This window comes from Mauremys reevesii, linkage group 5 (assembly GCF_016161935.1).
Source record: "Mauremys reevesii isolate NIE-2019 linkage group 5, ASM1616193v1, whole genome shotgun sequence".
Classification (NCBI taxonomy): Eukaryota; Metazoa; Chordata; order Testudines; family Geoemydidae; genus Mauremys; species Mauremys reevesii.
This window is the reverse complement of record NC_052627.1, coordinates 69,853,521-69,869,679: the sequence shown is the minus strand read 5'-3', so window position 1 is coordinate 69,869,679 and position 16,159 is coordinate 69,853,521. Positions and strand designations below refer to the sequence as shown.

Here is a 16,159-nt window from a genome sequence, read left to right as displayed (position 1 = left end):
GTAACCAGGAATAGTCTCACTGAAATCAATACAAATGACACTATTGGAAAACTGGTGGAAGTGAGAGCAGAATTAGGTCCATGCTTTTGATATCAAGTTCGCAGGTGGATTTTTTTTCAGTGAATCCAAAAAATGTCAATCATTCTATCAGCTTTCCAAAAAAACAAAAACAAATGTCAACCTGTTGAAGATGGACTTACTTGCTGACACAACCCCTCATGCCTGGAAATAGTATTGTATCTCTTTCCTTTCCAGAAGCTCTCTGCCAACAGTCATTCTGGTCCTGTGATGGTCTAGTAGCTCTACCTGTTCTCGTAGCTTGGCCCTCCAGCCAGTCCCCTTCCAGGATAATAGACACCCCAACAGACAATCCAGCATCCTTATATCTGATCCTTAGCTGCAGGTCTGAGCCTCATGGGCCTAACACCATATTCTTCAGACTATAAGTTATTCTTAATACCTTACATCAGAGGGCTTTACACCCCCTTCCCAGTAGCTGGTACACAAGCCCAGGTCCACTTCTTATGTCAAGCTCCAGTTCAGCAAACTTAGTATAAGTGCCATCACCTCAGTCCCTTCTTGGGCTCTTTGTAAAAATCAGCACACACACACCAGGGCTTCTTCGGAGAGATCCAGATACCCTCCCCACTCAGTGCTTCCTCTGTGCCTTATAGGGGCCTTCCTATGCCCCACAGACCTCTGTACTACTAAGAAGATAACAATGGTATTTTTCTCTATAACCACTACCTACTCCAGACTGCCTCTGTTTATAATATCACCCAGCTGGGCCTCATCTTTTAATTACAGCTGGGCCACCTCCAGGTGAAACCTGGTGGGTTAATTGACCTACATTAATCCTTTCACCATCTCTTTGGGGTAGGCACCTCATCACACGTTGTTCCCAGGATGATTTTAGTAGTCTGATAAGGCAGCAGGAGTTTTTAATTGCATGGTGATGACAGGAAGTTTGAGAATTTTGAGGAATACTAAAAGTTTTTCTTCCAGCATTGAGGACCACCACAGTGTCCTATCTCTTTGGTCTTATTACATGTTTTCCTGGTGCTGTTCTGTCTCTTGTAAGCCATAAACACAAACAGTGCAAGAGATCTTGTGAGGCTCAGACTGGCACAATATTCCATTCCAGCTGGGGGACAGTAAGATGAGATAACATACTACCCAGTTTCTTCCCCTCTCTGACAGATTAAGACCCAGCAAGTTGTAAGACTGGGCCCATCCATAGTAATATTTTCCTTAAGTTCTAGATACAATTCAATCTGCCCATGATTATGAAAAACAATGCCTGTTGCTACACTGGAGAGCTTTGGTATGCAGAAGCACGAGGGGCATACAGGAGGTTTTGCAGTAGGAGACCCTGCAGTTTGAGAATGAGAGGATATTTTAACTGGGTTTTTCATATAAATACAAATAACAGAAATAACATTACAAACGGGAAGACATTCACTAAAGCAATACTGATTGCTATGTGTTAGTAATCTATAAAATATAAATTTCCCTTTATAGAGGGAAATTTAATCTCTTTATAGAGGTATAGCTCCATGGTTTGAGCATTGGCCTGCTAAACCCAAGGTTGTGAGTTCAATCCTTGAGGGGGCCACTTAGGGATTGGGGCAAAAAATTGGTCCTGCTAGTGAAGGCAGGGGACTGGACTCAATGACCTTTCAAGGTCCCTTCCAGTTCTAGGAGATTGGTATATCTCTAATTATTATTATTATTATAACTATGTACACTTGATTACTCCAAACTTAAAATACTTTTCATATTTTTTGCCCAGTAGGTGAATTTTTCCTTCATCATCCTTACTAATTGACTTTAGTTACTCTTGTTCTCTATGAACAGATACATATTTCCTAACCAGGAACAATTTTGAGGTTTTGGAATTTGTTTTCTTTCTGCATTGGAACAAAACTAAAACCTTTTCAAATTGTTCACAAAACATCTAGGGAGAGTGGGAGAGAGAGCTTCTTAATCACTGGGCTATTGGCTATTCTGAATGGATGGGTGTCTCTCTCTCTCTCTCTCTCTCTGCCAGCCTTTTACACCTGATGGAAATTGTTTACTGTAGTAAGGTCCTTTTGGAGGCAATGGAAAAATGAAAAATCAGTTTGAAACATTTTGAAAGACATTCTTAATTATGCATTATTTAAACCATATCTCTGTCTCCTAGTCAGACAAGTGTTGTGACACACTGTGATGGCTTGAACTTAAATGCTATACTTAATTCAACTAACAAAACAAAGCTGGATTCTCATTAGAAAGAGCTGATGGTTGCTTCAGATCTGTCACTCTTCTACACTCATAATTTGTCTTTAAAATTCTATTTCACGTAGAGAAGAAAAAGGTTTACAGTTACTTTTGCTTTTTGGGACCAGTGACATAAGCGAAGCATTCGGTTCATCTCGTTCCCTCATACACCTCCAAATTATCCTCATAAATGTGGCGTGGCTATTTACACTAATCTTAAAATCCAAGGACTTGATCCAAATCTAACTGAAATCAATGGGAGTCTTTCTGATGACATTATTGGGTGCTGGACTGGACCCCAGAGGAATAAATCCCAGAACTGGAATGTATATACTATAATTATTTAATGTAATAACCTGAAATTCTTTATAGATTCTTTTATCCATTGTGTGGTATACTATCTTAGAAATATAATATTTCATTCTTTAGTGTGAAGTTTGTTTGTTTTTTGTCCATTTTCATTTGACAATTTTATTTTCCCCTTCCCCTCCTTGACTTTTAAATAAACCCAGTATAGAGCTGCTACTTACCGGTACTTCCTTTTTTGTGTGTGTGTGCATTAGAATAGTTGATGTTCCCCAAAAATGTATACGGCTCTCAGAACAGTGCTGGTTAACTACTACAGCAGAAACAAAAAGAGTGAGAGAGAGAGCACAAAACCACTATACATTGTTTTATGAATGGGCTCCCCAAAATAAGTCATCTAAACATTCATTAAGAACATTTTAAAAAAAGCTATTTTGAATCAATATGAAGGGAATTCATTTTAATTAGATTAAATTGTGAGCTTAATGTGATGTTCCCCCATTTTAATGATCTTACTAAATGGCACAGTTAAACAGATTGTATGTTGGAGAAGTTTTTTACTGATGGATATTTTTTATGTATTTACAATCCAGTGTCATGAACCATGTTGAAAAGTGATGTTTCCTTTTTCCTTCCTTTTTCTAGCCCGTTGTGTCCCATTTAACTAATGATCTGAATTGCTGCTTGTCTTATAGTCATGAATTATTCTCATTTCATCACTGCAGTAAGTGCAGCAAGAAAGGCATCTCCAATAAGACTTCTGAGTAAGTACACACTGGCCACCCCTCACTGATAGCTCCTAAACCATATTGCCCTGTCTTCCGAACTCAGCCATGACACTGCAGATAAATACCGGAACAGTCTTACAAGAAAACTGTGGGCAATTATAAGCTAATACATACATAGCTAACAAATATGCTGTGTGTCTTATTTGCTTTCAATGCGTAAAGGCAGAGGTACCTGAGATAGTTTGCCTTTGATCTATAAAATGAATATGCATTGTACCCAATGGAAACCACCTCACACAAAGAAAAAAATTGGAAATAGTAACACTGTTTAATTCTTTTAAATTCATGCCAGAAAATATTTCTGCCAATGCCCCTGCTTCTGGAGTTAAACTGTGATTTTTATTGCTGAATTTTTATTAGTTGTACAGGTCCAATTGACTATTAGTAAAGATGAGGCTGACCTTCAGGAGGACTTCCTCTTGGATTCAATAATTAACTATTATTGAATCCAAGAGGAAGTCATCCTGAAAGTCAGTCTCATCTTCTTCACACTTCTGAGTGCCTTAGCCTGTCACTTGAAGAAGACTAAGGCTTACAGCCAGAAGCGACCATCATGATCCCAAAGAACCTCCCCCACCCACTCCTATAATAGGCCCATAACCTCTAGCTGAATTATTGAAGTCCTCAAATCATGATTTAAAGACTTCAAGTTACAAAGAATCCACTGTTTACTCTAGTAAGTTACTCTAGACCTTACCAGTCATATTGATATGCTGAGTAACTCCTGTACCCTATCAACTTCCTTGGCTGTTTCATGCCATTATTGCTTCTTACTTGCCCGACTCTGTGCAGCTGACTCTAGATGCATACTATACATATACACCAGTGGTTCTCAACCAGGGGTATGCGTACTTCTGGGGGTACACAGAGGTATTCCAGTGGGTACGTCAACTCATCTAGATATTTGCCTAGTTTTATAACAGGCTACATAAAAAGCACTAGTGAAGTCAGTACAAACTCGAGCATGCAGGGGTATAATCAGAAAGGCCAAAACACAACGGGAGTTGCAGCTAGCAAGGGATGTGAAGGGTTTCTACAGGTATATTAGCAACAAGAAAAAGGTCAGGGAAAGTGTGGGACCCTTAATGAATGGGAGAGGCAACCTAGTGACAGATGATGTGGAAAAAGCTGAAGTACTCCATGCTTTTTTTGCCTCTGTCTTCACAGACAAGGTCAGCTCCCACACTGCTGTCTTGGGCAACACAGTATGGGGAGGAGGTGAGCAGCCCTCAGGGGTGAAAGAACAGATTAAGAACTATTTAGAAAATCTGGACATACACAAGTCCATGGGTTCAGATCTAATGCATCCGAGGATGCTGAGGGAATTGGCAGATGTGATTACAGAGCCATTAGCCATTATCTCTGAAAACTCGTGGTGATCGTGGGAGGTCCTGGACAATTGGAAAAAGGCAAATATATTGCCCATCTTTAAAAAAGGGAAGAAGGAGAACCTGGGGAACTACAGACCAGTCAGCCTCAACTCAGTCCCTGGAAAAATCATGGAGCAGGTCCTCAAAGAAACCATTTTGAAGCACTTGGAGGAGAAGTCAGCATGGATACACCAAGGGCAAGTCATGCCTGACCAACCTGATTGCTTCTATGATGAGATAACTGGCTCTGTGGATATGGGGAATGCAGTGGACCTGATATATCTTGACTTTAGCAAAGCTTCTGATATGATCTCCCACAGTATTCTTGCCAGCAAGTTAAAAAAAGTATGGATTGGATGAATGGACTATAAGGTGGATAGAAAGCTGGCTAGATTACTGGGCTCAACGGGTAACGATCAATGACTCGATGTCTAGCTGGCAGCTGGTATCAAGTGGAGTGCCACAAGGGTCAGTCCTGGGGCCAGTTTTGTTCAACGTCTTTATTAATGATCTGGATGATGGGATGGATTGCACCCTCAGCAAGTTCGCATATGACACTAAGCTGGGGAGATAGGGTCGAGAGTGACCTAGACAAATTGGAGGATTGGGCCAAAAGAAATCTGATGAGGTTCAACAAGGACAAGTGCAGAGTCCTGCACTTAGGACGGAAGAATCCCATGCACTGCTACAGGCTGGGGATCGACTGGCTAAGCAGCAGTTATGCAGAAAAGGACCTGAGGATTACAGTGGATGAGAAGCTGGATATGAATCAACAGTGTGTCCTTGTTGCCAAGAAGAGTAATGGCATTTTGAGCTGTATAAGTAGGAGCATTGCCAGCAGATCGAGGAAAGTGATTATTCCCCTCTATTTGGCACTGGCGAGGCCACATCTGAAGTACTGTCAGGGGCGGCTGCAGGCCCCAGCACGCCAAGCGCGTGCTTGGGGCAGCATGCTGCGGGAGGCGGCAGGCGGCTCCGGTGGACCTCCCGCAGGCGTGCCTGTGGAGGGTCCAGTGGTCCCGTGGCTCCGGTGGACCTCCCGCAGGCGGTCCACCAAAGCCGTGGGACCTGCGGACCGCGGGACCAGCGGACCCTCCACAGGCACGCCTGCGGGAGGTTTACCGGAGCTGCCTGCCGCCCTCCCGGCGACCGGCAGAGCGCCCTCCGCGACATGCCGCCGTGCTTGGGGCGGCGAAATGTCTAGAGCCACCCCTGAGTACTGTGTCCAATTTTGGGGCCCTCCACTACAGAAAAGATGTGGACAAATTGGAAAGAGTCCAGAGGAGGGCAATAAAAATTAGGAGGGGGCTCGGGGCACATGACTTACGAGGAGAGGCTGAAGGAACTGGGCTTTTTTAGTCTGCAGAAAAAAATGATGAGGTGGGATTTGATAGCAGCCTTCAACTACCTGAAGGGGGTTCCAAAGAGGATGGAGCTAGGCTGCTCTCAGTAGTGGCAGATGACAGAAAAAGGAGCAATGGTCTCAATTTGCAATGGGGGAGGTCTAGAGTGGATATTAGGAAACACTATTTCACTAGGAGGGTGGTGAAGCACTGGAATGGGTTACCTAGGGAGGTGGTGGAATCTCCATCCTTAGAGTTTTTTAACCCAGCTTGACAAAGCCCTGGCTGGGATGATTTAGTTGGTGTTGGTTCTGCTTTGAGCAGGGGATTGGACTAGATGACCTCCTGAGGTCTCTTCCAACCCTAATCTTCTATGATTCTATGACTAAAAATTCATACAGGCAAAATGAGAAAGTAAGCAATTTTTCAGTAATGATGTGCTGTGACGCTTTTTTATTTTTATGTCTGATTTTGTAAGCAAGTAGTTTTTGAGTGAGGTGAAACTTGGGGGTACGCAAAACAAATCTAAGCCCTGAAAGGGGTACAGTACTCTGGAAAGGTTGAGAACCACTGCTATATATGCTGCTGTCGATAGCTGATTGTTCCATATGGCAGGAAAAAGTGTTTCTGTACTGCCAGCTGAGGCCTACATGGAGCCAGTTGTAAAATAAGAGCCTAAAAACATACCCATTTTGTAACTGCTTTTAGCCTACATCCCATCACCTCCTCACTGTGGGTCAAATTCTTCCCTGAGGTGTAGGCTGGCAGTTGCCATTTCACTTCAGTGGGCGTTATGTGCATGACATCAGGTAAAATTTAGATCTTTGTTTTTCTAGATCAGGGGTGGCCAACCTGAGCCTGAGAAGGAACCAGAATTTAACAATGTATATTGCTAAAGTAATACGTCAGCAGCCCCCCCAACAGCTCCCCCACCTCTCTCCCAGCGCCTCCCACCCAGCAGCAGCCCCGCCAATCAGCACCTCCTCCTCCTCCTTCCCCACACCTCCCGATCAGCTGTTTCATGATGTGCAGGAGGCTCTGAGGGAAAGGGGGGAGGAGCGAGGGCACTGCAGGCTCAGGGGAGGGGAGGGGAAGAGGTGGAGTGGGGGCAGGGCTTGTGGCAGAGCCAGGGGTTGAGCAGTGATCACCCCCTGGCATATTGGAAAGTTGGCGCCTGTGGCTCCAGCCCCAGAGTCAGTGCCTATACAAGGAGCCACATATTAACTTCTGAAGAACTGCATGTGGCTTCGGAGCCACAGGTTGGCCACCTCTGTTCTAGATACTCTTTATTAACCTGCTTTAAGTGGTATTTTGGTAACTTCTGAATTTATAAACAGGAACATTATGTGGTATGTCTTGTAAACACTAAACAAACAAACAAACAAACTAAATGTGTTGCTTTCAAAAATAAGAGTTGTCAACATTTTCCCCCACAAAGCATAGCATTAAGATATTAGGTGTTAAAAGTTTAAAAACTAATTATAGTTACAGAAACAGCTTGTTCTAATGATTAGAAAAGCAATCCAGACGTGAGTAAAAAAACTGTTTATAGATTTATTTATTTATTTTAAGGGGAGGTGACTTTCCCCGCAATTTTTCCAGTAAAAATTCAGGTCTTGCATACCCCATTCTGCTGGATTAGACTACTGAAAACTGGAGAATAAGCAGGATTGAGATATCACAGATATCAAACAATTCAAACCTGATTAATAGGAGGTGGAAGAGATTTTTACTCAGACTATTTAAAACTTTTCATTTTACCCCTATGTAATTCAAACAGCTGGAAGGAAAGCTATCTGTTAAAGATTCACCATCCAGGCCTGTTCAGTTAATGCCAAGAAAGCTCACAATGTATTTTTGAGTCAGCCAAGAAAGTAAACGATAAATGTTGGCATGCCTGATAGCTAAAAATACTTCATTATCCAACAAAGATTACAAACAGACACAAATCTGCTTTAACTTTTCCTCTGCAGATCCCCTTTAAATATTCTATAGGAAATGAAGGGACGGATTGGGGAAGGGGAAATGTTATATCTTGAATAGGCTAGTGTGTAATGGAAGTTGTCTTCCTCATCTTTCACTGTAGCTGAATTGATGCAGAAGTCTCCCCCATCAGTAATCTCCTTGGCTGGAGGGGCACCGAACCCCAACACTTTCCCATTTAAGATGGCCACTATTACCACTGGAGATGGAACTGCTGTGAATATTGGGGAGGATTTGATGAAGAGAGCCCTCCAGTACTCTGCCTCAGCAGGGTACTTATGAAGACCCTTTACAAGAATAACAATAAATAACAGTTGCTGCTTTAATGGTTGATCTTTACAATCATTTTTTATTAATTGCTTATAATTTTCCCTGTCTATATGTTTTTTAAAAGTGGAAAGTGACTAATTATTTGTGAGTGGAGGAATGAATTGACAAGTACCAATATTTATTGATTAACATCAAATAATATTTGAGAGGCCTGAGTCCAGGGTCAGTAACTGTGACAGTGTCTGGTGTGTTGCAGCACAGTATTCAGCATATCAAAGTAAACAGCCTTGCAAAGCATTTTCTTTATATCCCCCCAAATCCTGGTTTGTTTGACTCCTGTTTATACCATTGAAAAAACACCATTTATTGTCTGAGGTAGTTAAATTAACTATGAGATTTGCCACTGTTAGTACAGGAAATACTGCAGATATCACAGTAAACTCAAACGTCATCATGCAGGAAACATGGCTTGTTTTATTGGCATCCACTGTAGGAGTGTTAAAATAACAGTATTGGTTCATTATTTATGTAATATGAGGGCTATGATGCAATGACAGTGCTTTACTAACGTTGCCTCCTGGATAAAGAGTTAAACATAAAGCTAGTATTTGTGAGACTACCGTTGAATAGATAGTTGTCTTGCTGAAAAGGGACTAGTTGTGATACTAACAGTTATGGGTGCATCATAATAAGAAATTTTATACCTGGCTCAAAAAAATTGTGTAACTGTTTTTTTCTGTCATGAGATTGTTCTGCTCTAGAAACACTAGATTTTTTATTTTGCCTAACACTGAAGTCCTTCTTCAGAGCAGAATGAAAACTCACGTACGGTCCTTTATATTGGGGTCCCTGTGCTGCTGTGTGATGTTACTTTGCTAAAATGGTGTCTACCATCACAAGATTTGCAAGTGCCTCTTCAGAACACTGCTGTGTTGAGCAGGAAAGCAGCTGTTTTATAGAAACTTGAAATCCATTCACTGTTTTGATTTATTTTCAGATGCCAACCACTTTTTTTCCACCTGTGTTGTTTCCCCCAGCCCCCCCAATTTCATATTGGTGTAACAGCCCTGATTGAATGCAGTAGGGAGTTAGTGCCATGTTTTTAAAGGTATTTAGGTGCTGTAAGGTACATAGAGGTGCCTGGTGGGATTTTCAGAAGTACTTAGGTGTGCCCCTGGGAGTTAGGCACCTAGGTGCTTTTAAAAATCCCACTAGGCACCTATCTGCATCTTCAGGCTCCTAAATGCCTTTAAAAATCTGGCCCTTAGTCTGCATAAAGTTTGCTACAAGTAGAGTTGGGTAATGATTTTTAAACAAAACACTTTCTCCCCGCCCTCCCTCCCCCCAAAGCATAGATTTAGGTTAACTAAAACATCATATGAATTTGCTTAATTGTTTCAGTCAAAAACAAAAAATTCTGAAAAAAATCAAAATGTTTCACTGACATTTTTTAAATGAAATGTTTTGATTTGAAACAACTTCTTGTTTCAAATGTTGCTTCAGTTTTAGTATTAAAGGTTTAAAAAAAACTCAGACAAAATGAAAATTTGTTTGAGCCAAAACAATTTTTTTTTCAACCTTTAGTCAGCCAGCAAACTAAAACAAAAAAAGTCATTTATTCACGCACCTGTAGCTACAGACAGAGGCCATACAAGTCACACCTGCCATGCCTGTATCTGAAAGGATCACCTCAATGCATGAGACAGAAATTCAGCCTCCGTGCCCATTCAGTCCTTCGTTGACAGTCTCTCTGCAGAGGCTGTCAACTGTTTATTGTATTATAGACACTGGTCCCTAAGAGCTTTTTATCTTAAACACACACACACACAGTATTACGTTTCTCTCATTTCATTATCTCGGAAAATATTTTAAACCAGTACCTATACCTATATGTATTGCTAAATAACAGAGAAAGAGAAACAGAAAATGTGGGTGGCTAGATTTGAGGGGAATTTAAAGGAGCAGTACATAGGGTGACCAGACAGCAAATGTGAAAAATTGGGAGGGGATGGGGGATAATAGGAACCTATATAAGAAAAAGACCCAAAAATCGGGACTGTTCCTATAAAATCACCCTAGCACTACAGAATACTGGGATATCTGGTCACCCTAGCAGTACAGAATATCAATAACGATGAGAAATAAAATCTGTGTTTCAGAATTCCTGAGTTGTTGTCCTGGCTAAAGGATTTACAGAAGAGTCTCCACAATCCTCCCACTGCCAACTACAGTCCTGATCAGGGCCAAATGGAAATATGTGTCACTACCGGCAGCCAGGAAGGCTTGTCCAAAGTAAGACTAAAAGCAGAATACATTGTGGCTTCTGTAAAATGTAATTACTTGTTGCTTTAAATAGATGTTTGCTTTCAATCACTTGAATTTTATTTCCTTGTATAGGAAAGTCATGCCTACTCTATGAATACAGTTGTTAAGGGTGGCTTGTTAATGAAATGATATATTAAATACCATATCTGAGAAAGTAAATGGAAGTTGGGACAAAACTTTGTCAGACTCTAATGGTCTTCCATGGCTACACAAATGTCTAAGATCTTTATTATGAAAGAAAGAGAGAATATCATAAGACATTTTATTCCATTTACTTTCATAATTCTATAGCAAATGATTTTAAGAATCCTGTAGTGGAATGTAGTGGTGCAATCCAATTATAGTTGGTTGTTGTACTGTAGTTTTCATGGTGCAATAAGATATTTTTGTAAGAAAATACTGTTCTGAGTAAGTTGGTTTTCAGTTGGGTGATCTTCTCTCTCTCTTTCTCTCTCTCTCTTACACACACACACACACACACACACACACACACACACACACACACACACACACACACACACACACTTGACCCTTTCTATAACTGAAAAACTTTTGTATTGTGATAGACTATTGTTAAATGTCAGTATTTTTTTTCCAGAAGACAGAGTTGTCCTGTTTGAAACTGGCATTCTTCTCCTCTGACTTGTATCTCTCTGTTTGGCTTCCAAAGTGGAACTTAAATCCATTCACTGTTTACCTAGCAGAGTTTACATTTAATTAAATGGTGATGGAAACACTAATATGTAATTAGTATGTGTAGTTCCATTAGAGCAGGCAGCAGTATGCAGAATGTACAGTAAAATCATACAGTCTTGTAAAGTAAATGATTCCCATTTTGTAGGTGTTTGAGATGCTTATTAACCCTGGAGACAACATCCTTTTGGACTCACCCACCTATCCTGGGACTCTAGCAGCTGTGAGTAGTGTTTCATTATGAAAAGTTGAGAAAGTTACAATGATCATCACCTTGGGACACAAATCTACATTAAGACATATGGGCTACCTCACTATTGCTAAATGCATCTAAGACCTCATCCAGACTAGAGTTTTTGAGCCTGTTCTGACTTAAATTGGTTGGCACTGGTGAACTAATACAATTGTAAATGCAGATGTTTGTCCCAGGACACAATGTTTTATTCTGGAGCCTAGTTCACCCTAACCCTAGGTTTCTATAGAGAATCACAGTAGAGATGAGATGAGATCTTTCTGATGAAATCAGTCTAAATGCAAGTGCATGATCAGTGAGATTCCTTCTATTTTAGATTCAAGGTGCGCCTCTTTCTTAATGATTTAATGACCCGATTTAGTATTCTGTGTCTATAGTTGAATAAAATGGGGATGGTCCTGGAACATGTATGCAGGTGAGGTCTGAGGATCTGAGAGCAAGTCAGAGAGGTAACTCTTAAGTGACACTAGTTTTTGTGGCTCAATATGCACCCTGTGCAATTAAATACATCCCTTTAATGCTTAATAGTTACAGATTGGGAGAAATGCTAGAACAAATCCTATACCACTCAATATTTCACTTGACATCTGGGTAATATTGTTTAGTATACTATATTTTTGACATACCTTTTGATTATGCAATGGGCCCATATATTGAGGGTATTGTTATTTCAGCAGCAATTCGTTTATACCCTAATAAATACAGGGTTAAATAGTACAAAAATAGAAATTCCACAGAAACTACAGGGACTTTTGTTAATTTTTGCTATAACTTCACACATCACTATTGTCCCGTGTCACTCATTAACATTACTGAAATCTCAGTCCCTTGATGACATAATACCCATTCAGAGCAGTTATTCTTCCTCCCTTTGTCAGGGCAGAGCAGGTTATAGTTTTGTCAGTTCAACTGAAACTGCATTTCTGATTATGAATAAGAAATGAAATTGCACTGTTGAGAGACCTGAAGCTTGTCTGTATTTTTGCATTGGAATGTTGAAATGTGAGGGATCCCACTGCAACAGAATCCACAATGAACTCCTGGGCTCCTCAGATGTGATGCCACGTGCCTGATAGGCAGGCATGTAGTAATGGTTTATCTTGGACCAATCAAGACTTATCAGAGTCTATATAACTGGTTTTAAATATTGGGAGCACAAGGTGATCTAGTTAAATTACATTCTGAGGGTTATACAGTGTGTTCAGAGAAACTTTCCCTTCAATCATGAGCTAAGCAAGTTTGAAATCAATGCAACTCGTTTATAACTATCTAGTTCAATCTAGATTTAAGGGAAGATACTGCATTGCTGAAGTTCTATATCATCAGAGACATATACATAATTTCAGAATTACAGACTCAGTGACTGAGATTTGTCTCTTATTTTGTTTGTTCCCCTCCCCCCAGCTAAGACCTTTGGGCTGCAACATAATCAATGTTCCCAGTGACCAATACGGTATTATTCCAAAAGCCCTGAAAGAAATTCTTTCCAGATGGAGCCCAGAAGATGTCAGAAAGCACAACAACATTCCCAAATTCCTGTACACCATTCCAAATGGTGGCAATCCCACTGGAACTTCATTGACTACTGACCGCAAAAAGGAGATATATCAGGTATTTAGTGAGAGCCTGGCATCACAGCTTTCATGTAGGGAATGGACAAATGTGGGGTTTTCAGTTTGAGGAATTCCACTGCAAAACCAGCACATCTTGTAAACAACTGAATAGCAAATGTTGCTAAAAATCTCATGCCCCATTACTATATTAGCCTCTTGTGTGCCCTGCCACTTCTCCCAGGCCCTCCCTAATTGGTTTTCCTGCATGATTGTGGTGATCTAGTGCATATGGTTAGTAAATTATAGTCCTTTGTAGCCATACCAACCATTGTGCTGACTTATGTGTTAATATAGGAGGCAGATGTGCTCACTGACAACACAGTGAAGGTAGCTGTCAGGTTCACATACCCATAGAGATACAGGGCAGTTTTTACTACTCCCTATTTTGGAAGTGTGATTCTTTCTCAAGGAAAGAAAATGTATAATATAACCCTTGCACTCAGTGCATTTTTTTTTAAGAAAATTACATAGAAATCAGTTAAGCTAACATTCTAAGTAACCACCTGGCTAGAGAAAATATTCAAAGTGCAATGTTTTAAAAGCATGAGATATAAGGTCCATGCATACAAATGTGTCCAAAATTATCATTCAAAGTGGTAGGTGAGAAACACATACTTTTTCTGCATGCAGCAGTCCAAACCGTGCTCACAAATATAGGCACATTATTGCACATGGAACCCAGCCCTCAATTTTTCAAAATTTGGCCCAATTAGAGCTGCTGTTTTACCGTTCACATACTTTTGCAGTTACATAACTTGGTAAATTTAGCATTTGAAGGCAACTCTTGATGTGATGTTTGTGTGCTGAATCAGCAGAATACAGAGCAGCCTACAGGGCAATGAATATAAATAACTGGGATTACATAGGGACTATTTTTATTACATTTCAATAAACCTTTACATTTTAGGGTTTAATTTCTTTTTTAGCTTGCAAGACAATATAATTTCCTTGTAATAGAAGATGATCCTTATTATTTTCTTCAGTTTGATAAGGTAAGTTGTCATTTGTACTGATTGGTATCAATATTTCTTTGAGAATTAATACTTGGACAACTGTGGCTCAAACTACATTCTACTCGTACTTATTAGACTGTCAAATTAAATTAAAGCATTACTAGTAAACACTCAGTCATGACATTTTTAATTACATGCCTCTTCAGCCATCATGTTGCATCAGTCCTTGTCAATTACAGTGCATCAAATTCTTCCATTTTTAAGTGAGGAAAATTCCCATTGACTCCACTGAGGCTGTACTAGCAGATACACCTCCGAGCCAAGGCTGCCTCAGGCACCTACAGATATACCCATTAAAAGGGCCTTCCATTGTAGAGGGAGTGGGATGCAAGGCATGGGAGAAGTAATACAGGCTGTATTGCCTTTTCTTTCTAATCTCTGCCTCCACCCCTTCTCCTTGTGCAGATCTCAACCCATGGAGATTGGTCACGGGAATAGAGAGAATAGTGCCACAAAGGCAACTGCCACCCTCCCTGACACACAGTGGGAGGGGGAGGGTGCTCAGATACACACTTGCAGGGTCTCCTCCATACATGGATCTGGGTGGGGGCGGTAACCTGGCCCTCACTTAAGTACATAACTTGAGGATTAAGATCAGCTTTTACGGAGAGTAACACCCCTCCCTTAGCAGCTATTGGCTGCTGAGTAGGTCGATGGAATGAGTACAGTTTAATATTTTTCTTGCTGTAACAAGGTTCTCCCCTTCCTTTTGGGGGTGAGGAGGAGTCTGGTGTGCTTGGGCTAGCAGAACTGAATGCCTGCCTGTAGAATCTGTGCTGAACTCAGGAGGGTGATCTTACCAAATCCCCAATTCTGAAGGATGTCCTCCAGTTTCTCCTAAAGGGAAACTGCAAGCTGAGGAGCTCCTCTGCGGGAAAACATTAAAGAACATATTCCCCTCCACTCAGTAAAAGTATTTTTACAGAGAGCTGGGTATTTGGCTCTGACCTCCTATCATAATTCCAGGTAGAAACTCCAGCACCTAGCATTTGTGTGCAGAGCTGTGGGGTTAGAGGTAAAGGAATTTCTGATTGACTCTTTCCTGACATTCAGGTGACCCTATCATCACACCACAATAGGGTGCTACTCTAAACAGTAATTTGTCAGGCAGGTACTGGACTTTGATACTAGTTGTGCATCTCCAAAACCAGGATTTTATCATATGATACAACACCCCTTGAGTCAAGAAATACTGACGTCTGTGTTAGTAATAAGTAAAGCCTTAGTGTAAGCCTTATTAGCTACTTGAATTTTAAACTCTCCTTCTTTTCTTTCAAGCCTTGGGCTCCAACTTTCCTCTCAATGGATGTTGATGGTCGAGTTATCAGGACTGACTCTTTCTCTAAAATTCTCTCCTCTGGGTAAGGTCTGTTTCAGACTGTCGCCTGCTGGTTAGCACAGGCTGCGGAGTCATAGACACATAGACACATAGACTTTAAGGTCAGAAGGGACCATTATGATCATCTAGTCTGACCTCCTGCACAATGCAGGTGACAGACTCTTACCCATCCACTGTTACCCATAACAAACCCCTAACCTATGTCTGAGTTATTGAAGTCCTCAAATTGTGGTTTGAAGACCTCAGGCTGCAGAGAATCCTCCAGCAAGTGACCCATGCCCCATGCTGCAGAGGAAGGTGAAAAACCTCCAGGGCCTCTGCCAATCTGCCCTGTAGGAAAATTCCTTCCCGACCCCAAATATGGCAATCAGTTAAAACATGTGGGCAAGACTCACCAGCCAGCACCCAGGAAAGAGTTCTCCATAGTAACTCCGATCCCATCCCATCTAACATCCCAACCCAGACCACTGGGCATACTTACCTGCTGATAATTTGGCAATTGATCTTTGATTAATTGCGAAAATTAGGCTATCCCATCATATCATCCCCTCCATAAACTTATCAAGCTTAGTCTTGAAGCCAGATATGTCTTTTGCCCCCA

At 41.0% G+C, this 16,159-nt stretch overlaps 1 protein-coding gene and 1 long non-coding RNA gene across 8 annotated transcripts in view; one reads left to right on the top strand and one right to left on the bottom strand.

Annotated features, from left to right (window-relative positions):
* LOC120406047 overlaps positions 1-745 on the bottom strand; it is a 53,765-nt gene extending 53,020 nt beyond the window's left edge. For all 3 annotated transcript variants that reach the window (XR_005599052.1, XR_005599053.1, XR_005599051.1), the window contains exon 1: positions 201-745. This is a non-coding gene — a long non-coding RNA (uncharacterized LOC120406047). The remainder of the gene's footprint in view (positions 1-200) is intronic.
* The window catches only part of LOC120406045 (kynurenine/alpha-aminoadipate aminotransferase, mitochondrial-like), a 28,272-nt gene that overhangs the window by 1,156 nt on the left and 10,957 nt on the right, over positions 1-16,159 (top strand). For 3 of the 5 annotated variants that reach the window (XM_039540203.1, XM_039540204.1, XM_039540205.1), the window contains exons 2-8: positions 3,214-3,332; positions 8,156-8,324; positions 10,482-10,614; positions 11,489-11,563; positions 12,998-13,204; positions 14,133-14,198; positions 15,498-15,580. In XM_039540203.1, the coding sequence (XP_039396137.1) occupies positions 3,266-3,332; positions 8,156-8,324; positions 10,482-10,614; positions 11,489-11,563; positions 12,998-13,204; positions 14,133-14,198; positions 15,498-15,580 (800 nt within the window). In that variant the 5' untranslated portion in view covers positions 3,214-3,265. The remainder of the gene's footprint in view (positions 1-3,213; positions 3,333-8,155; positions 8,325-10,481; positions 10,615-11,488; positions 11,564-12,997; positions 13,205-14,132; positions 14,199-15,497; positions 15,581-16,159) is intronic. The other 2 variants (XM_039540206.1, XM_039540207.1) reach the window with 1 other exon arrangement.